Source organism: Salminus brasiliensis, chromosome 12 (assembly GCF_030463535.1).
Source record: "Salminus brasiliensis chromosome 12, fSalBra1.hap2, whole genome shotgun sequence".
Classification (NCBI taxonomy): domain Eukaryota; kingdom Metazoa; phylum Chordata; class Actinopteri; order Characiformes; family Bryconidae; genus Salminus; species Salminus brasiliensis.
The window spans coordinates 22,976,992-22,999,018 of NC_132889.1; the positions used below are offsets into that span (position 1 = coordinate 22,976,992).

A 22,027-nucleotide genomic window follows, 5' to 3' on the forward strand; every position below is an offset into this window, starting at 1 on the left:
GTGAACGCTACTTCAACATTGTTGTAAGGCAGCCTCGCCTGTCCAATTACAGAGCGAGGTTTCTTTATTGACAACCACCTCAGCCAATCGTTGAGCGCCTACTCATCCCGCCCATTCAGCTCCCTAGAACCGCTGGAAAACATGAATAATAAACGTAGCCTGAGCTCAACTATGCGGATATTTGGCTTTTTAAAGCCGCTATCATGGCTTTTTGCTGTTGAGGGAGAGTAAGGTACAACATAACACATCCTGTTTTTAGCTTTAAAAAAAGTAAAAAAAAAATAAAATAAATAAATAATAATAATAAAATTAAATTAAAAAAGCATTTGAGAAATAACGTTACACATAGGTTATTAGGTTAATATTTGTAATATAGCATGTAATAGTTAGTTAGGAGGTTCGTTGTGGTAGGTCTGTGACATGAGCTCGGAGGGAAATGGGTCCGGGACGTCGTGGGCTTAATTTAGGGAAACACTGACGAAGGGAGGTGCCTTCCTGATGACCCATGTGAAGAGCTTGCAACATGGTGAGTGACTAAAATATTGGTGAAGGGAATGGACTGGGCCCTACGTTTAACTCTTAAGTATTATAGGCAGGATTTTTCATCTGTCCTGTAGTCTTTCACTCAAGCAATCATATACATATGCAGACAATGCATGTATACTTTACAGATAATGCACACTATACACAGTACAGTATACTACAATAAGCAGACTATATAGGGACAATCATATGCAAACAATGTACATATTACTTATATTACAGATCACAACACAGTATACAGTATAACTGCCCATCACCATTAAGCCTACACAGTTATACCTACCTATCATACTTGAGTAAGCTGTACACACACTCTTGAGTAAGCTGTAGGGCCCACAGTTATCTCATGTGAGTGGTGAGGTCGTAACCAGGAACCTAAAGGACAGAGACATGAAGGAGTAAATGTGTACACTGTAACAAAATGCTTACCGGTCACTAATGGACTAGGCCTGGGATGACTGTGATTTTTAAGCTTACCCTTATGAGTCAGCACACCTCTGTTAGAGCAAGATGACTCCATCATGTGCAAAGGGGTGAGGCTAGACTTGTAAGAGGGAGGGAAAAGAGGAGCAAGGGGGATTAGCTCTGGGTTACCCACTTCATGCGACAGGGGATAGAGAGGGGAGTTCTATGACCTTGCGGTCGGTCTAGACTTGTGTGCTTACCTGCGAGTCTTTTGGTTAGTATTTGGTTAGTATCTCCATCTTTCTCCACTGCCTTAAACCTCTCAGAGTTATACACTCTCATAAACTGAACAATGTTATGGATGTGAAGCAGGGTGTATTAACTATGCTATGGTCTAGCAGATGATATTAGTGGTCAGCTATGTATGAGGGAAATGGCACGAGGAAGGATACTGCTCCTGCATCTGGTCGTCTTAATGCACAGGGTTGTGTGGCACCTGCTGGAGATGGGATGTTGAAAAAGGTGGACATTGTGATCAATCTATCACACACAGTCCACTCAATTACTCAGTGTTTTATTTGTCCCAATATGTGCTCTTTGTTTTATTACAGTATTAGAAACATTGTGTGACTGTAGCTATGTGTCTCTCGCATTGCTGGTCCTATTCTAAAGGTTCTGCTGTTTAGGCCTCTGCCTAACATAAAATAACCTGTTTAAAATATACCTTTATTTGCACTGGACTTTTAATTGTCTTCCTTTGAAAACTGAAATTCAACAGTGGTATCATTGATATTTCCCAGTATCACTACTCGCCTGCAGGTCTTGCATGAGGTAAGGCTGATGTTTCTTCAGGTTTCTCTTTGTTTGTAGGGTTTTTGCTTATTTTCTCCTGATGGGTCTTGTTTTTAATCTCTGAAAACGTCTCTTTACTTTTCATTTCCTGTAACAGCAGCTCATCAGCCAGTAGCTTTACTAAAGAAACACACTGCACTGCACTGCTTTTTCACCATCCACCAAATTGGCATCTGAGTAGATGTTATCACAGTAGCAGATTATTAGATTAGACTCTTGTCTAATGTTAACATGAAAACTGGGGCTGTCTTTTAAAAGGCCTTGATCTAAATGTACCCAGCAATGCATGGTTGTGAAATGCTGCAGACAGCATTGTGCTGGTGGCGAAGATATTTTTGTTCAGATAAACAAAGTTGGATTATGGGGTAAATTGTTCGATTAAATGAATGATCAAGTAGAGCACCCACTGTTGCAAATTAGGTTTATTTTCATACTCATAGTCATTGTTTTCTCCAGATTCAACCAAAAATGCAACTTTAATAACATCTCAGTCTCAGAATTATTCAGCCCCTTCATGACAAGCATCTTTAGTACTTAGCAAAGCATCCTTTTGCTGTTGGGACCTGCTGCAAACTTGATGCATAGCCAGACACCAGCTTCTGGCAGCGTTCCTGAGGAATTCTCATTCCTCATGGGCACTGGACATATTGCTTATCCAAATATACTCTAAAAGTTCCAAATATACTATAAAAGTGCTTCATCGCTCCACTGAGGTCTATGGATCAATGTGCAGATCAACGGTACATGTTGATAAACAATGAAGCATATGCAGAAAAGTACTCAAAGATGTCTCAGTGATGCTCTGGGGCTGCTTTGCTCCCTCTGGCACTGGAAAGCTGCAGCCTGTGGAAGGTAAGATGGTTCCTAGGAGAAAACGTCATGCCTTCTATGAGGAAGCTGAAGCTTGGCCGCAATTGGCCCTTCCAACAGGAGAATGATCTAGAAAGTATACCTCAAAGTCCACCAAGACTTGATTTCAGCAGAAGTCCTGGAAGATTCTGGAGAGCCACCTGATTTGAACCTCATAGAATATCTTGAAGAAGGTGGTTGCAGCACGCAAAAACCCAGGCTACTGCCCATAAGGAATGGGCCAAGATACCTCAGGAATGCTGCTTAAAGCTGGTGTCTGGCTATGCATCACATTTGCAGCAGGTCATAACTGCAAAAGGCTACTCTACTAAGTTAGAAAAACATTTGTCATGAAGAGTTTGAATAATTCTGAAACTGTAGTCGTCATTAAAGTCATTTTATGTTGAATTTGGAGAAAGTACTTGTTATATTAGTAGTGTTGAGCTATTTTAATTGTTTTTGTTTGATTGGTCTATACATTTTCTTAATAAACCTAATTTGGTTTTAATGGGGCTTGAATCATTTTGATTGAAGGAATAGTAGCTTGCTCTAAGTAGGCCGTAAAATCTCAAGGTTTAAGTCTAAATCAGATGTTTAGTCTTGGTGAATTCTCAATTCTTAAAGGTGTGAGTCAGAATGAAGTCTCGGGTCCAAATTATGAGTCTAAATAAAGTATAGAAGTATAAATTGAAGTCTAGAAAGTGAAATTGTGGGCTCGAGTGAGGTCTCGAATCTCTGGAGTGGAAGCCAGGAGGCCTTGCTGAAAACAAACAGCGTGGTCAGGCTGGTGAAACTGGTTGTCAGGTATCTCCTGACCAGCATAGGCTATTTTTTCATTTGGGTTTGATGGTTTAGCTGGTCTATGAGCATAAGCCAGATTGGCCAGCATGATCAGCATGACCAAGCTGGTCGACCAGCCTGACCAAGCTTGACCAAAATCAAATTAAACATATACTATGCTGGTCGAGAACCATTTAACCAGCTAGCTTACCTGTATAGGGTTTGTTTATGTCTGTATGACCAGCTCTTCATCCACCTTGACCATTCAGACCAGTTTAGACCATTTGAAACCAGTAAAAGCTGGGCTTGAGATGGATTTTTCAGCAGGGATGAAAGAGCAATAAGCAATAAGGTTTTTCCATACAGGTATTAAAGAATGTGATTAATGACTTGCTGAAGCGCACTTCAGTCGTATACTGTTGGTCTAAGGGGTCTAAGCTGACGACCTTACGGTCCAGGGGTCTAAGCCGACGACCTTCCAGTCACAGGGCCGCTTCTCTAAACTTCAGGCCACGGCTGCCCCCATGTGCACTATCAAGAACAAGCTGTCTAAAGGTTTAACATTAACATTTAACATTAACCTGTGTGTTTGTTTCAAAGAGACACCATCATACCTGGACTTGAGCTAATCTCTATAAGGAACAGGGGGCTGGAACCAGTGAGGGGATAAAAAGAGACTGCCCTTTTTTGGAGCTTTATAACCTTTGAGCAATGTACATTATGTTAATGAGAGAACTGCATACCAGGACTTGATCTCTGAGGCTGAACACATACTCTGGTGGACTTCAGGTGATCTACAAAAAGGACTTGAGCTGTGCCCTCAGAAGAAGAGAAGGACAACAACCTGAGTGAGTGTTTTACCAATTTATCATCAAATGGGAGGCTTTTTTTCCAAGATAATTTCAGTGCAAATGTTGCTAATTTGCTAATCAGCCTTGTTAATGTTTTAACTGCGTCTTTTAGGCCTCAGGTTTCTAAAGATGAAAGCCCAATTGAAGTCTAAAGTCTCGAAAGTGTGAGCTCGAGGGTGGTCTCGAATTACCTCAGCTGATTATATATTTTTATTTTTTCTTTCAGTCCCTGTTTACTGTAAATGCTCGACTACATTGAAAATGAGGGTCACCCTCAACATGCTTCTGAGTAATATGTTTACTGATTGATTGAATGAATGAATAGATGCATTGTTTACACTTTCTAGTCTCACTCATATGTTCTGAGTTTTCTTTAACTCTTTAAAATAATAGTTTTTAGCTTCATGCCATGTGAGCTAATAACATCATATATATATATATATATATATATATATATATATATATATATATATATATATATATATACACTGTATATAGAGGCACCTTCTTGTTAGGCCTGATTATCAAGTTATAGAGTTCATGGGCAAATGGTGTATGTTCACATCATGCGCACCAAAGGTGGGGGAAAGTGCAAATTTATGGACTTGAGACTTGCTTGACTAATGTGGGCCTTACAAGCGATTTCACTGTCACAGACGAATTCAGTGTCGGAATTAAATTATTAAGGTCTTGCTAGACTTGCAGCGCACTCCTGTCATTCTGAAAAAATCAACTACGTTTGATCAGTTTAGGGGGGGGGTTTGTCTTGTCTCATGCAAATTGTGACATGGACATCACACATAACCAATAGGTGAATTCTCTCCAGCACCAAACAGGAAGCAGTGAAGCAGCTGCATGTGTCTTTTTTTTTTTTGTATGTAATTTTTACACAAGGGCAGCTGTGGCCACAAGTTTCTGTTTCTGCTCCATTGTTCAACAGTTTCTCTTCTTGTAAATTTTTGATCTCGGAGGGAATCTAGCTGCAGTCTTTCAAACAGTGCCCATGTAACATGTCTTAGTCTTTGCAAAATCATAGTCTGTGACTAAAAACATATTAGCTGCTTGATCCTTAGCTAGAAAGTTATGCCATATCCACTAGTTGAACATGGTTCAGCCATGGCAGGGAGACATTGCGAGCAATGGGGTTGCATTATCACCCCACCATGGCTGGACACATGCTAAACAAGTCGATTTGGCACAGCTTTGTAGCTAATGCTTGACTAAGTGGTCAATATCGATGTGGGTATCTACTTTCTTTTATACACAGTTCAGCTGTACTTGGTTTTAATACAATATATTTTATGTGTAATGTTTAAAACAGTCTGGCCAGAGGAGGATGGGTCCCCCTTGTGAGCCTTGGTTCCTCCCAAGGTTTCTTCCTCCAGCTCTGAGGGAGTTTTTCCTTGCCACTGTCGCCGTTGGCTTGCTCACGGGGGTCTTTGACGCTTCATGTTATTCCTTCTTTCTTCTCTGTCTCTGTTCTTTATTAAGTACTAATTATGTAAAGCTGCTTTGTGACGACAACAGTTGTAAAAAGCGCTATACAAATAAATTTGACTTGACTTGACTTACAGAAAAACAATGTCTTGCAACACTAACTAGCAAAGTTGTGTGTGTAGGGGGGTATGCATAGATGCATTTGGATACACACATTAAAAATTAAAATATTAATAGTAATAAAAATAAATAAACGCTGCCTAATAGAGATAATGAAGTATCACTGCCTTGTTCAGTCAACATACCACTGGCATGTAATGTACTTAGAAGAAGTGGGTCCTTTGTCTGATGAGACTGTCCACTACAGTGCAGTCAGGCATTGCTGACTGGCATTTCTTCCTTTTTGTAACTTTTATATTTGAAGACTACATGAAAAACATGTATCTCCAAAATGGTGACTTTTCAGGGAAAAGCCAAAATGTTTCTTACTTTGAATGGAAGTCAATGTGAAAAAAGAGTTCATCCAAAAGTAATATAGTTTACACAGTGCACAGAGCAGCTACAGGGTTCAAACTATTGGGAAAACAAAAAACGGACATGGAGATGCATGTTTTTTTTACTGGACAGCGGCGATATGCACCATAAATATTAGGAGGGCCTCCTGCCTCTCAGCACATTTGGAAAAATGCACTTTCAGCCAACCAGAGAGGTTCTTTTTGCATCATACGTCACCTCTGCTACCAATGGAAGTCTACATTTTGAAGGTCGCTACGGGGAAAATCCCCTCTATTCCATCACTCATTAAGGTGCAACAAAACAGACTTTTCAACCATTTGAGGTCACATAAGCCATGTTTGCAACAGCAGAAGTGCAGTTTATTGGCATAAAAAGGTTATATTAGACAAATCACTTGTTTTATCCAAATGCTATAAGGAGGATATATGCAAAATTGTGTAGCTGCAACAGTAAGGAGGCAAATGCTGTGTGTGCTGGTCTTCTTGACGACCACATTCTATTGAGATTTGCTCATTCGTCTTGCTGTGGTACAGTATGTTATAATAATAGAAAAACTTTGGTGTTTGGTTTCAAATTTGGCCCTCCATGAGAGACTCTACTGAATTGTTTGTAATAATAAAATCTATAAAGCATTCATTTTAAAATGGTATGTCCCACAGTTAATAAGCTATTGAATATAATTATTATGTATGTTTGATAATTACTGAATCTGATTTTACAGGGCCATTTAATGTTATTCTAAAGCATGTCGTATAATTCATTAAAAGGCATGTAAACCTTCTGACTGCATCTTGAATACTGAGCGCAAATGCAAATGAACCGTCCCTGAAAATGAATTACTCGCATGGACTCTCCAGTGGCCTTAATATAGTTAATATAGTTAACGACTGAGCGAATCTGTTGGAGCACTGTCTTTTAATGTGCAGTGAAACGTATGGCATGTGAGTCATTGATAGCAAATACCTAACTGATCCCTACTTCTAAGCCCTAGTGCAATTCACAGTCGTTACCTCATGAACATGTTAGGACATGGCACATCTCACAGACTCCCCATTGGGGTGGGCTTGTTTATAATTCAAAAACATACAGTGGCACCTGAAGCATTCCGCAAACAGGAATAACTAGAAGTATGTTTTTCTTTTTTGCAGAAGCTGAAAAGGAAAGATGGACCAGAGTAAGTATCGTTTTCATTAGTAGGTTAAACTACATCATTATGTATGAATGAAATTAATAAAGACACAAAGAATGGAAATTCCAAACATCTGATGCCTATATGTCGACAACGTCAACATCGTCTCTTTAGATGCCAAGTTTGTGGACAGTGAAAGAGCTGTGCTTATCCAGCGTGTTTCTCTGGTAATGCAACTGGCTGATGAGCTGCGGTCAAAGAACATGCTAAGTGAAGAGGCGTATTCCAGCATTGCAGCAAATAAGACCCATCAGGACCGAATGCGGACGCTCTACATGTTTTTGGACGATGGAGGAAGTGAAGTCAAATCTACATTTTACACAATATTGAAGAACTATCACCCCTACCTGGTTCAAGAGTTGGAGAATTCTGCAACAAAGGTACATATGTTACATATCTTATACATATGTTTAGAGCAACGTTATGTAGCATTTTCACCTTCAAAATCATTTTAATGCCCCACTGACCTGTAATAGCAGAGTACTATGGTCACCTTATTGACTTGTGCTTAGTAATGTCTAAAGCTTAGAGGTATCTTTGAACTATTAGTCTATTCTAACTAGCTGAGTTTTTTCTTGGGTAATTAGCAAAGCACTTTTGTTAGTCGCTCTGGATAAGAGCGTCTGCTAAATGCTTTAAATGTAAATGTAATAGGGAGAATAGCATCTCTGTAGTTGCCACTCCCAGCTCAGCACACTGCTAACTGCACTATGTAACTTTGAATAAGCGGGCAGGAAAACACTGCGTATCCCGAGTCATATTTGTCCACATTCTTTCAGTTTTAATGTCTCAGCTTGAAATGCATGTGTAAACTGGGTGTTCTTGGAGGTTGCTCACAAAACCCTCAGGTCAAAGGCAAATCCGCATTTCGAGTTGCTCCATGTGAAATACTGAAAGACTCGATCTGAGAGCTCTTGTGGCCTCGTAAAACGCCTCGTCGAGTGATCACCGATACCTTGCAAGCCTCTGACAGATAGCTAGCAGGTTAAGAATCTGGACCTGTCAGAGACTAAATCCAGTGGTGTGAAAAGTGCTGTGACTGGATGCTAGTGCAGCGACTAGCTACAGCCAATGAGGGCATGAGACACAAGATGAGGCGAAACCAGTGGTTGGTCTGGTGCAACAGATAACATCACTACCTACCAGTGAGCTGCCACACTACGTGGGAGACTGGGGTTCGATTCCCGGTCTGGGTGACTACGCTGCGCTACACCAATAAGAGTCCTTGGGCAAGACTCCTAACACTACATTGGCCCTCCTCTGTAAGACGAGTAACCTTGTAAGTCGCTCTGGATAAGAGTGTCAGCCAAATGCCATTAATGTAAATGTACATGGCATTAGGTATGGCTCAAAGCACAAATTACACTTCCTGGGGAGCATCAAATATCAGACGTTTCAGTGTTTAGTGTGTCCATCCTTTACCTTCATTACAGCTTCCATTCTTTTTGGGAGACACAGAGAAATCTCCAAAGTTCAGTATTGAAGCATTTTCAACTTCTCACCAGCTACTAATCGTACACACAGCTTATTACTCGTATCGTAAATTACCAACGAAACTTGTGAAATCTAGATATAGACCTAAATATATTTAAATAGGGGAAGTTTAACACAGGCAAACTCAAAGCTTGCTTCATAACATGACGTTATATACTTGGAAAAGGGTAAAAAAAACAAAAAACTACATCCTTCAGTCTGTCAGGCTTCTGGGTGTTTACTGAAGGTAACCAAAGTCATTTTTAATAGCAATGGTTTCTAGGCGGTGACTGGTCAAGGCTCGAGGCCACAAGCCAACAGGATAGAGTTGTAATTAGCTAGGGCGATGGGAGGTGGGCTGAAGAAGTCCACTTTTGTACTGATTCACTGATTCATGACAGAAGGTATGAATCAGTTTAAAAACATTTACTGAACTCAACTCAACAACTCAACAAAAAAAACTGTTGCCTCCATCTCTTGCACTGATTAACTGAGGAGCCATACACATACCTGCCCCCTAGCGGAGCATAATAATATTTCTCCAGCCACCAATTTGTCAAATACATATCATATGCTTAAATATTTTTGTTTTCCTATTGTGGCTCCTATAAAATCATTGCAAGTTCATCTTACTTCAGTCTAAAGCCTTGGGTTCACTACATGATTTTTTAAGACTTTGCAAATTATTAAAAGATTTTTGCAGATTTTTGCGGCGAATGAAAAAAATGTCCATCCTACACTAAACGATTAGGGATTATCCACTAAACAACTTCAACCTGTTGCTGAATTTAACTAAACATGTCCCAAAACATGCAGATTTGCACCGCCATTCGTGCTGACCCAAAGCAAAAGAAAGGCGAAAATGCCATGGGTGAGGGAATGGGCGGGAAGACGGAGTTAGCATGGACCGCACGGACTACAGAGGGAGTCGGATGCATAGTTTAAAAGATATCCTACATTTGAGGCAGATGTTGTGCTAAGGCTTCTTATACGAATTTCCATTCCACCTTAAATGGTGCTGTGTCATGCCTGGTCAGGCGTGGCAGTGACAAACCAGGAAACACCTGCAGGGATAGGACGATGCAAGACTTCAATAAGCACAGATAGGGCAACACAAAACAGAGTTTACAAACAAGATGGGATAAACCAAGGTGGCAGCAACTAAGGGACAAAAACAAACAATACAAACTTGACAAATCAGGCTGGACATTAACAAAACAACAAACAGGGGACTGGGAAGAGTAAGGAGCTTGGGTATACTAGAAATGAACAAAAACAAAACGGGGCAGGATAAACGAAAGACCACTGAGCCTAGCTCAGGAGGGGTCAGGGGCATGAGGAGGACAGAAAACCACCTGCAGGACCTGCGTGCTAAACAGGGCCGAGATATTAACAACAACAAAAAGCCACAAGCCGGGCCTGGGCATACACAAACAGGAGCACAACAAAAAAAACATGAACATGATAAACAGAGCAAACAAGAAACGTGGCAAAGAAGGACACTACTTGAGCAGGCTGTGGAAATCTCTGGATTTAGGAAGTTTCAGGGAATTCACGACAACCAGTACCTGAAGGCCTGTAGCCACCGTCCCAGGTGTTGTGCATGAGGTTAACGAGGGGGGAAGCGGCTGCAGTGCGCATGCTCAGCCACTCTCCAGAAGCTTGGCTCCTGACAGGGCTCATGGACAGAGCCCTGGGATTGCCCCGGCGAAGAGCTGAAAACGAGGCCCTGACATGCTGCATTCTGCAGGGGCAGAATGTAGCTAGCTGCTGCATCATTTAAGGTGGAACATACTAAAATAGTTAGCTGTCAATTAACTGGCTGAAAACTGCATTTTTTCATTGGCTATTGACGGAACCCGTTCAGACTGTGTCGCACCAGTATACACCACTAGTCGGGATAAAAGAAACATGTTTGAACAGTTTGAGGCCTACGCAAAACCTGCAAACTAGAGCCAACCCCCGGGGAAAAAATAGCCGTACCGACCGATTTTTTTTGTTGTTGTGTAATGAACTAGCTAGCTAATTAAGGTCAAATTGAAGAATTTGACAAATTGCACTTACTTACTCATGTAGTAACCGCACAAACTTCTACTAATTTACTAGACTAGGCCATTATTATGGAATACATTTCTATTTTAATTTCTGTACACTGTTGTTGATCATTTTCACTCATTCTACTGGTCATCCATGTGCATTTTCAAGGAATGATATTCAAATGTCCATTTCACATAAATATGATATGAATGAATCCTTTCGTTGCAGAAATGAAGTAACTGCAGAGAGAGGATGGCAGTGACACAGAGGCACAAACAGCAGAGCCTGAAGAGGACAACCAACAACAACAACCACGAACAACCTCAATTGAATTTACGCTAAACCAAAGAAGCGAAATGACACAAATTAAACGATTAACATCTTCTTTCTTCTGTGTTTTTTGTTTCTTTTTTGAAAGCCCAAAATATAACTTGCAAATACGCCCTGTCTTTATGCTGCTGTTCCCTCACCTACACATAGTGTATATAGTACACATGTAAGCATGTTCAAGAAGCTCATTTCCTGTTATTTATTTAAGACAACACAACCTGCGTCCAACCCATCTCAAACGCGCTAGCGATCAAACACACAGTGAACACAGTAAGCCCACTGGGCCGGTGTAATGAGGTGCTCACTTGCAGCGGGGTTTGAACCCAGGCCGCCGTGTTGGAGGGCCGGCGCGCTACTGAGTGAGCTACAACGATCACGTGACCAACGGGCCCAAGTGCAGAGTCTCTAATCCTAGAACAGGCAAAATGTAAACGAGAAATAAACCACCCGGGACTCAAACCCAGGCCGCTGCGTCGCTCTAGGAGATGTCGCGATAGTAATAGTGGTTTGCATCACAACGTTATTAGAACGTTTCTCACACCACGTTCACAGTTAGACAGACGGTTTAAAGAAACATACCCAAAACATTGAAAAGAAATGTAAAACATTGACATTATTGATACATAATTGCACTGATATTTAATGAATGAGAGTGAGAGAGAATGTGTTCCGAACTAAATAACTACATTCATTTACATTTTTTTGTAGTGCATGTTTTCATGATCAAATATTACATGTATTATATGAACACTTGAATGGGAACGTTTCCACACCCACTGGCCTCAGCAGCCTCCCGTCACACCCACACCCCCGGTCCACAGATGCGACTCCTCACACTTATACATCCAGCTCCTTCTGATTCTGACCATTCATCATCTCCACTCCGGTTTCTGCCTGCTAGACCTTATCTAATCCCTTCGAGCATCTTGTTTTGAGGTAGAAGTGCGCTTTTATTCCCGTATATGTGATTTTATTTTTAAGATGTCTTCAGGACAGGTCTTTGCAGTGAGCAGAGGGATCTCTCATGCTGGCGGTTTGTTTGTGAGCAGGAGGAGAGACATATATCTAGCTCTAGCTACCTGACTAGCTAGCTAACTTTACCGGGCTTTTTACACGTGGGTCTGTGTGGTTTGGGGATTTGGGGATTATCTGAGGAAGGGCGAATCTTTTGGACTTTCACTTTCGTTTCTGTTTCTTTCGGCCGATCCTCTAAACCCGTTACAAATATAGCTGGCGAATGTGCTGACTGTGGTTTTTTATGTCGCCTGTCATTGATATGGTAGCAAAACTATTTAGCTATCTATCTGAACGTGTGCTGTTTTTGTGCTACCGGATAAACTGTTGATAAGGACGTGATCACTGACAAGCTAGCGCTAGCTATCTATCTATCTATCTAGTGCTGGCTAGTTCACCCCAGATTCAGCTAGCCGCTTTATCGAGTCCCTCAAACTGTCCGACTACTATTAGCCTTCACTGAAATGATGCTAACCTCGATATTCACCACTCTCTAGCTAGTTACCAGCTTATTAAATTACTTTCTTGTGCTTAATATTAAAAAAACGCGTTAGTTAGCTAGCTAGTGTTTAGTTTTTACCCTCAGGGACATTAATAACACACAGCCTACTTCGAGGTCCTCAGCGTGTTGGCACCTCAGGCACCTCCTGATAAAAGGTAAAGGTGCACGTATTGGACCCTTTTGACACTGTACAGCGAAATGTGTCCTCTGCATTTGACCCATCTGTGGTAGTGAACACACACACACACACACACACACACTAGTGAACTAGGGGCAGTGAGTACACACACACACCCAGAGCGGTGGGCAGCCAACTCCAGCGCCCGGGGAGCAGAGAGGGTAAAGGGCCTTGCTCAAGGGCCCAACAGTGGCAGCTTGCCGAGCCCTGTTATCGATAGCCCGGCGCTCTAACCGCTGAGCCACCACTGCCCCTGCACAGGTGACAGTGTTGAGTGATGTGCCACGTTATGATATCTAATAAGCATCATTTAGCTGATCCTGATCCTGACCTTTTGTTTTGCTTTTTTTACAGCAGCAGCTGAAGAAAAAAGATGAACCGTTATTGTAAGTACGCTATTCATAAATTCAGATGGGAATAAAGCTTTATTACACTCTAAGAACTGTTATTTGGCAGCCCAGTGCTATGAATGTTGTTGTTTTTATTGTTGTTTTATTAATTTATGCAATTTTCAGTGTTGTTATATAGCTAGCTACCTAGCCATGTTAGCTACAGGGAATTAAACAAAGCAACAACAATCAGCAGCGATCATTTCAGGGTCCTCATGACCAGTAACTTATTCAAATTAATGTAAAGCATTCACTCTAAATCTGTGACTCCTCTTTGTCATCCTCTGCCCTTAAAAATGTACATTTATGTGTGCACAGAAAGCTAGCTAACTACCCTGCTGAACACACAATCAGCCTGGCCGGCTCAGCTCATGGCTCTACAAGCAAATGATCCGTCTAGCAGAACTAGACAGCCGGTTTGAGCAAGCTTGCCCATGTTGGTTGACCAGCATGACCACACTGGTTAACCTGCATGAGCAGCATCACCAAGCCAGAAGCCATCTACCAGCAAAAGCTGGTCTCAAGCTGGATTTTTCAGCAGGGTAGTGACAGTGGATGAGGATGAGGATGAGCATTAGGTAGTCTAACCCAAGTGCTGGTTAATGCTACTAACCCAAACTCGGCGTAACTGAGAGGGAAATAACCCAGTAAAACTACCCAACAGCACTGGAAGATTAAGCCAGCATGTTTTAGAAAGTAAACAACACAGAACATAGGTTTTAAAGGATGTAACTCTTAATGGCATGTTAACACTGTCTTGTGATATTTTCTCGTTGTCTTATATTAATCTGTTATTGATATTTCCTATAATTCCTCAGATGCTTCTTTTGTGGATGCCAAAAGTGCTGAGATCATACAGCGTGTTTCTTTAGTAATGCCTCTGGCTGATGAGCTGCTGTCTCAGGGAATCATAAGTCGAGAGGCATATTCAATAATTTTTGCAGAAAAGCCCTCCCAGAACCAAATGAGAATGCTCTATAAGTTTTTGAGCCGTGGAGGAGATTCAGTGAAATCTGCCTTTTACCATGTTCTAAAGAAACATGAGAAATATCTTGTTGATGAGCTGGAGAGCGGATTCACAAATGAAGGTCAGATGTTAAAAAAAATATATAGCTTAGGGGACAGTAGGGCACAACCTAACACGTTTTTTTCTTTTTTAATACAATTACATTACAATACAATTTAATACAATCTAATACAAGCAGCCTGTACATCTCTGCTACCAATTCAACATTTCCACTTCAAAAAGTGGCAAGAACACAAAAGTTACAACTTACCTCTTAGCAGTTTCAAAGGAAGGGGCTTGTGAATCAACTCAAACTGGATGAATTCAGTATAATTCAGTGTTGTTTGAACTGGATGAGTTTTCCAACCTAAATACATATAAATATCTGGATCAAAATACATATGATTAGTGAAGAAGAGCTTATACTAAGACATGATACAAATACTGTCCTCATTTTGAAATACCACCAACATGTTTAAGTATGGCAGTATACGGTTTTACCATTATGCCGCCCAAGCCTAATCAGAATGTTCTTGAATCTGTTAAATAAATGTGTTACGTTTTGCTGCACTCTCCCCTACTATAATACATATTACTATACTATACTATATTACAGTTTCAGTGTGTGCCAATGTTCTCATTGTTCCTCTTTATGAATGACTCGCAGACATGTCACATGAAACTCAGCACTCTTACTCTGACACTCTTGATGGAGGAGATGGAGAAAACATGGAGGTTGAGACACTTAAACAACAGTGGCATAAAATCAGCCAGAGATGGGAGAAACAATTAAAGGATCTGCTTAAAGATTCTGCTTTGCAGAGCGTGGGGAATGGGAAACTGTTCCTGTGCACAAATGAGAAATACAAAATAGGAGATGGATGTGAAGGTACCAAAGTATACATTGGAATAAAAGCAGATGGTACTGAAGTAGCCATTAAACGAATGATCAAGTCTGACAATGAAGAACTAAAAAATGAGAAGTCCATTTTACGAGACCCGAAGCTTGCGAGCTGCTACATAGTCAAATATGTCGATTTTGTTGAGGAAGGAGAATTTAATTACCTTGCTCTCCAACTCTGTGAATATGATTTGGACAACTATATGGAGTGCCTTCGTCAGAAAGGGGAAGAGGTGAAAACGAAGGCTTTAAGGAAAGTGGCAAAGGACGTTCTTCTTGGATTGCAGGTCCTCCACAATGCCAACGTGCTCCACAGAGATATAAAACCCGGAAATGTTCTGCTGGGTATTATCTTTTTGCTTTGTGAGATTCCTTTATTTTCAAATGTACAGCACTGAGTGCTGCGAATGTGATATCGGTAAACATAAGCATAATTGGTCTTTAATTCTTTACTTTTGATAGATGTGGAAGGAAATGCACGACTGGCGGACTTCGGCTTAAGCCGCCGACTAAACAGTGGTGCCAGCACCAAGTACACCTCAAAAGCTGGTACTCCAGGCTGGGAGGCAGCAGAGATTTTAGCTGATGAAAACGAGAATGATGGAAAGTGTAGATATAAAAAGAGCACAGATATACAGGTTTGTCCATTCATATTCCTTTATACAGGTGTGACTTGCAAGTCAGGGTTTTTTTAACATCCTTTATGTAATGAGAACAATTTTTTGTGTCCCATGTTAGCATTATTAACATTGTCCCAGGTTAGCATTGTTAGAGATTCCAGTTAACAATATTATACTGTATTATACAGTATATTTGTATTTTGCACATACAAACACCACTGAAACATGCCCACAGATAGATGTTGGACAGTACTGTGTGTAGGACTGATTTAATGAGACACAAATAGAAGTCCTAGTAACCTATAGAATACTACTGCTTTTATTACAGTTGATGTGAACTCGAGATTGGTGAGGCTCTCCGAACTTTCCGAATTGAAAGTCTTGTTTGTTGTGCGTTTCACTTGAAATTTCCTTCAAATACTTAGTCCTGTTTCTATGGTATTTACATCAATGCGGCTTCATGCCTATGATGGTCAGATATCACTGTTCATGAATCACTGCCAAAGCAATAAAGAAAAAACTGTAAGACACTGAATAACAAGACTATAGTTTAATAATAACAAGAAAGTAAATGACTGTATAGTCCGATAGTCAGATTACTGTTAAAATAATGGCATCCCTTGTAGGTTTTCATTCTAATCATGACACCAAACACCCTGACTTCTAATAAGAGATTGTTTTGTTGGGACTCCAGTGAACATAATTTGTATTCTTTGTTCAGTAGCAGTGGTATGTGATGGGAAAGTGCAGCAATTATTGGGTGAAAATGTGTGCTTATGGTTGCAGGTGGCTGGAATGTTGGTACATTACATCCTCTCAGATGGGTTTCATCCCTTTGGCAGGAGTGCCCTTGTACTAGCAAATATTGTGATGGGGAAGTATTCTCTGCATCAGAACGTTCTACAGGATGTGGAAGCAAAGGATCTTATCGAGGGGATGATTCAGAGGGAACCTAATCAGCGGCTGACCATTGAAGAGGCCTTGAGTCATCCTTATTTCTGGAACGATAAAAGGTAGGATCAAAAACAGAACTACGAAAAGACAAAAGTGTCAAATTGAAAAGTTGATGATTAAAGATGCAGAACTGTGAAATTGACTGTTCAGAATAGTAGATACTCAAAAATTGGTAGTGTCAAGAAGCTGTATGAAGTCTGATATTTGTCATCACACTGTTGTGGTTGTTTCTGACTGTGGATGATTGATAATTTTTTCAATTTTTTAATTGATCAATCTTTTAATCTTATTTTAAGAATCAGTTTTAGATACTACCAATGAGACATAATTTATTTTAAACAGGGCTGGTTACTGTTAAGACTTTTTCAAGTTGTTTTTTAATGAATTTAAACATATGGACATTTGATACAGTAATAAAAGATGGAGATAATATATAATTAAATACATGCAATATGTGCAAATAATACCTTCACCATGACCCAAAGAGTCAATTACAAAAATGCCATTAATATGTGTGCCTGCTATTCCAGAAAATCCAGGCTTAAAGTTGGAATATTTACTAAAAAAATTATTGAACAGCATGCAAAGTAAATGCATGTTTAAGCTAAACCCACAGTAAGTAAGTTGGAATGTCCTGTTCATGATCTGGAGTGTCCTGTGCATTATTGTAAGTTAATTTTCCTGAGGAACATTTAGGGGTTCTTCAGTTTCAAACTGTGAAGGACCCGCTTAAGGTGCTTTTAGGGACCTTAAAGGAACCTTTGTTTTCTTAAAAAAAAAACTTTTCTTGAAGGTTCCTCAAAGGACCTAAAGTGGTTCCTCCCAGTTTCAAATTGAAGAACCTCCAAATGTTCCTCAATACTTTAAACAGTGACGGACAAGGGCAACAAAACATCTGGGGTGCTTGGGAAGCATGACAAATAATAAATGATCAATAAAATAGACATTACTGTGTGGATATTTCTGACACATTGTTTAAATCCAAATATGTAATACCCATGTCTCAATTAGCCAGACATCTACCCCCACATTCTACTAGGCTACCATGAGTAGTGATGGCAGAGGCAGGGACAGCCCGAGCAATGACTGAGACATTTCTTTATTATTTCATGTCTTTTATAAGAGCACTAAACTTTCCTGCTTTACCAATATGGCTTCATCGGTCCTGGTAAAATTAGGCTTTACAGTTTCAAACAGACTTGCATGCTGGCTTGCAGTAACACTCTCTGACCTGGCAGATACACACAACCTGTGTTACTTTAATGCTAGCCTCTATATCTATATCTGTCCTTTGCTTTTAACTCTCATCTTCAGCTTTCTCTGCAAGATCCTCTGGGGTTCTGTGTCTGTCATGTGACCTTTACTGCTTTTCTGCATGGGGACAGAGGCTCGAAGCAGCCGAAGGGAGAGCTTCAGTCAGACCTCATGATGCATACAGTACGCTACAGCTCCTTCACTATTTGCTGTATAGATGAACAGTTAATGCATTTGGTCTTGTCTATGGAACTTATTAAAATAGATGTTGACACTGTATAGATTTATAAATACATGCTTGCAGACTTTGTACTTGCAGTGAATGTTGTAGTAAAATGTTGGTTGTTTCCTCATAGGAGAGACATGTTTCTAAGGAAAGCTGGGGATGAGAAAGCTGTTCAGAAGTTCAGGGAAGCAGATGAAAACCTTTGTCGGGCTGTGGCTAAATACACTGAAGGAAGATCATTTTCTGGATGGCAATCCCAAGTGAGTTAAGACCAATTTTCACTATCATATAAGGAGCTTGACCTCAATTTTAATTATATAGGCTTAATCTCTTAGAGGTTTCAGTCTTGACTTGATCTTGACTACAGGCCTAGTGTGATGCATACGCAGAGCTGCCATCTGTGTTAACTTGGATCTATTATTTATTTATTATTTATTTATTTCTCAGATTGTCATTTGCAGATATTCTTCTTATTTGGGCATTTTTTCTATTAATGGAAAAATGTGAAAAAACATTTATGGTAAGATTTTTAGAGTAACTGATGACGCAGCAGGAACGAACGTCACATGTTTAGCACTAAATGCTGTTATGTTTGTGTGGTGGTTTTGGAGATGTAAAAATGTTTTTTATATAATAAATTACCAAAAATAAATTTCCAGTGGCGTATTTATTTGGTCATCCATCATATTCATCATTCTTTAAAGAGAAATAATAACATAAAGTGATTCTCAGAACAGGAGACATCTAGAAAAGAGCCAATTGAGGTTCTTGGGATGCAGCATTTGTGTAATATCTGTTTTTTTATGGAAACACACATTAGCGTGAATGTGTGTGCTGATTTAAAGCCTGTATTATTTGTGATCATCTCTCATTCTTTTTGGACAGATGCCCAAAGATCCACGGATGGCATCAATTGACAAAAACCTTCCAGACAATTTACTTGGCCTGCTACGTTATCTGCGTAACTCACTGGTGCACAAGTAAGTTTTAACATTTCTAGGAAATAAATATTCTTGTTTGTTTTGTTTTATAACCAACCATGACTCATTTGTGATTCATGTTACTTTGTTCCACAGCAAACAATTTTTTTATGAGAAGAACATGTTTAAAGATCTGTTCCCAGACTTTTTCATCAGTGCCCTCAAGCTGACAAAGGAGATGGGTTGGGAAGCCTAAGGATACCCAAAGATACCCCCTCCCCCTTCTCTTGTTTTTATAAACTATTGACATTCACCATGAAATTCAGTTAAAAGCCTACATTTTAGCTCTTAAATTTGCAATCCTTTTGGGACATCCGACATCAAATCTCTGGTCTTCCTGGACGAAAACAGCGAGTTTTGCTTTCACAAAGGTTCAGGAGGTTGTTCGATCTTATTTTAGAGATTTAGATTATTTGACTAATGCAAAGTAGATTAGCTGCAAGATATAAATGAGTGTACGGAAATGTTAAACTCTTCATTTTCATAAATTACTACATTAAAACACAATTAACATTTTTGAGGAATGTTAAAATCAAGCATTTTACTCCAGAATTGAATCCAGAACAATCCTGGTGGGTCTGTTAAGGGCATTTTAAGCATGTCTTTGATCATTGTTAAAAAGTCATTATATATATTTGTATTTTGTTGATTATTCATGTTTTTCTTTATTTTTGTTAAGAACATATTGCGTCTTCCTTTATTGGGCGGCATGAAAATGAGTGTCATACAGTACGTGGGTTACCTTTTTTTTACTTACATTTATTTTTCATGTTCTACCAACTGGCCAGTTATAGCCTTCTGAGTGCAGTATGCTTATGATAATGTCCTTGTAAAACTGCTGTCAATTAGTTATGCAATTAGATCATTTTCAGTTACATATTACATTGTCAGACTGTGTCACATTGATAGCTAATGTAATGTTTATAATAATGTGGCAACATTGTAGTTTTGTTCCCAATATCAGAATTTGTAGACTGTACAAAGATTTAGTGTCACTGGATTAGAATTTTGTCTTTTAAGTGGATATATGGCAAAAAAAAAAAAAAACTTTTGCAGGTTGCCTAGAAGAGAATATTTTAAAATTGAATTTCTTATATTTTTTAATGTTGTAATTGTTCTTCTTACTGGTACTATTGTCATGGATGTGAAGAGACTGTTGCTTAGTTCTTTCATGCAGCGTTATGCCATAGTGATATAACGTTTCAGGCATTTATTGCCTTTTGCAATCACTGGGTAAGAGGAGCAGTGGGGAGGAGGTGGCACAAACAGTTATAAGCTCCATGTTACTGAGGTTGCACAGAGATAGGTGTTGCTATCTTGAAGATGTTTTAAGACACCCAGTATCTGTTTATCATCATCGATCTGTAGCCAACAAGACGAATATCTGCCTGGCTAGGACAATCATAATTTATTACCATACCATCATCAACCCCTTTTCAAATGTGCTTATGTAAGAAAATAGCAGCTAGTCTTTTGGCAGCACTAGTGACTTTTTGCACCATAAGCACCAGTAAGATGTTGCACTTTGTGTCATGGACCATTGTTATATAGTCAAATTAGTAAAATAGTCAGATCAAGTATTTAGGTTTTTTATGGGTTCTGGGATAAATATGTCTGTATAGCCTAATGCTATGACTATCATGCTATACAGTGTGTATATTGATGTTAGGATAATTCAGTGTTTGGGCCAAATGGGCTGCTTTAGGCCAACAGTGCAATGCAGTTCAGTTTTGCCATCTGTAAAATGAAAGCACTCACACAGAACAGTATGCCTGTGAAGCAGTGTGCCTGTACTTCCTACGTCATTCAGGGTGGAGGGTTTTTTATTCTTTTTGAATGTTGCAATACAAATGTTTAGAAAATAACATTGGATGGTTTCTTTTCCAGTCTCTTCCAGTCTGAATTTTGGAAGCACTGAATTATTTAATTCAGGATCTGCTTAGTCTCATCCAAAGGGCATTTCAAATAGGTGTTTAATCTTTGGACATTTGCATTCAAAATACTTTTGTTTGCTTGTTTGTTTGTTTGATGATGTTAATACATCATCAATACAGTAAGCAAACTTGAGTCTGGCATTTTTCTTATTGAAATTGAATTTGAATGGAAAAGAATGGAAGGAAAATGACACATTTCATGTACATTATCCTGTAACCTTTTTACATGCAACTTTTTTTTTTATCTTTTATTAAGCAAATAAAGAATAATTGTGCAAATATACAATAGTAAAAATCTGTATTACACATACACTGTTATATATGGCATACACAACATTGAATAGAAGCTACAAAGGGTACACATATATCGTTTAGCTCGAATTATTTGGCTTTTTTTTTTAATTAAAATTCAAAAAATATTTCACAATTAAAAATTAATCAGTTGAACATAACATGAGGGTAAAGGTATAGAAGAAATTGTGAAATTGGACACTAGCTGGACTGTGACAGGGACCGAAAATAGTCGGCCGTGACGTCATGTGCAGTGTTACCGGATTGGCTCTCTCTGGCACACCCTAAACCCCGCCCCTCCCGCAGCGCAAATAGCACAACTGTGCACAACACCACCAACACCTTACATCACCACGACAGGCCAATATATCTACACAACAGAAATACATATTAATAATATATTTAAAGAATAAAATTAGACGTAAGTTGCTCTATTTTACATTATGTAAGGCTATAAAATACGCTCTTATAATATAATATAATTTTATTTTGAAAATCTTCCTCTCTCAACACAAC

General features: G+C 39.4%; 2 protein-coding genes across 7 annotated transcripts; both read left to right on the forward strand.

The window, feature by feature from the left end:
• The first annotated feature begins 314 nt into the window (after positions 1-314).
• LOC140574454 (apoptosis-associated speck-like protein containing a CARD) lies at positions 315-11,298 on the forward strand. 2 transcript variants are annotated; one of them, XM_072694289.1, is made up of 5 exons: positions 315-526; positions 4,030-4,277; positions 7,382-7,407; positions 7,537-7,802; positions 11,161-11,298. In XM_072694289.1, the coding sequence occupies exons 3-5, from the start codon at positions 7,398-7,400 to the stop codon at positions 11,164-11,166; spliced, it is 282 nt and encodes a 93-aa protein (XP_072550390.1). In that variant the 5' UTR covers positions 315-526; positions 4,030-4,277; positions 7,382-7,397; the 3' UTR covers positions 11,167-11,298. The 2 variants fall into 2 exon arrangements, with proteins under 2 accessions (XP_072550390.1, XP_072550391.1); XM_072694290.1 differs by lacking the exon at positions 315-526 and having other exon boundaries at positions 3,976-4,277.
• Positions 11,299-12,086: 788 nt separating this feature from the next.
• On the forward strand, positions 12,087-21,491 carry LOC140574373 (serine/threonine-protein kinase/endoribonuclease ire-1-like). 5 transcript variants are annotated; one of them, XM_072694177.1, is made up of 9 exons: positions 12,087-12,198; positions 13,311-13,342; positions 14,164-14,433; positions 15,019-15,597; positions 15,715-15,890; positions 16,659-16,885; positions 18,437-18,566; positions 19,192-19,286; positions 19,383-21,491. In XM_072694177.1, the coding sequence occupies exons 2-9, from the start codon at positions 13,330-13,332 to the stop codon at positions 19,480-19,482; spliced, it is 1,590 nt and encodes a 529-aa protein (XP_072550278.1). In that variant the 5' UTR covers positions 12,087-12,198; positions 13,311-13,329; the 3' UTR covers positions 19,483-21,491. The 5 variants fall into 5 exon arrangements, 4 of the variants coding, with proteins under 4 accessions (XP_072550278.1, XP_072550279.1, XP_072550281.1 ...); XM_072694178.1 differs by having other exon boundaries at positions 13,314-13,342; XM_072694180.1 differs by lacking the exon at positions 12,087-12,198 and adding an exon at positions 12,268-13,217.
• The last annotated feature ends 536 nt before the right edge of the window (positions 21,492-22,027 follow it).

Coding starts and splice junctions, on each gene's coding strand:
- LOC140574373 (XM_072694177.1), top strand. Junction 15,598..15,714: donor ACCCGGAAATGTTCTGCTGG/GTATTATCTTTT, acceptor TACTTTTGATAG/ATGTGGAAGGAAATGCACGA. Junction 18,567..19,191: donor TTTCTGGATGGCAATCCCAA/GTGAGTTAAGAC, acceptor CTTTTTGGACAG/ATGCCCAAAGATCCACGGAT.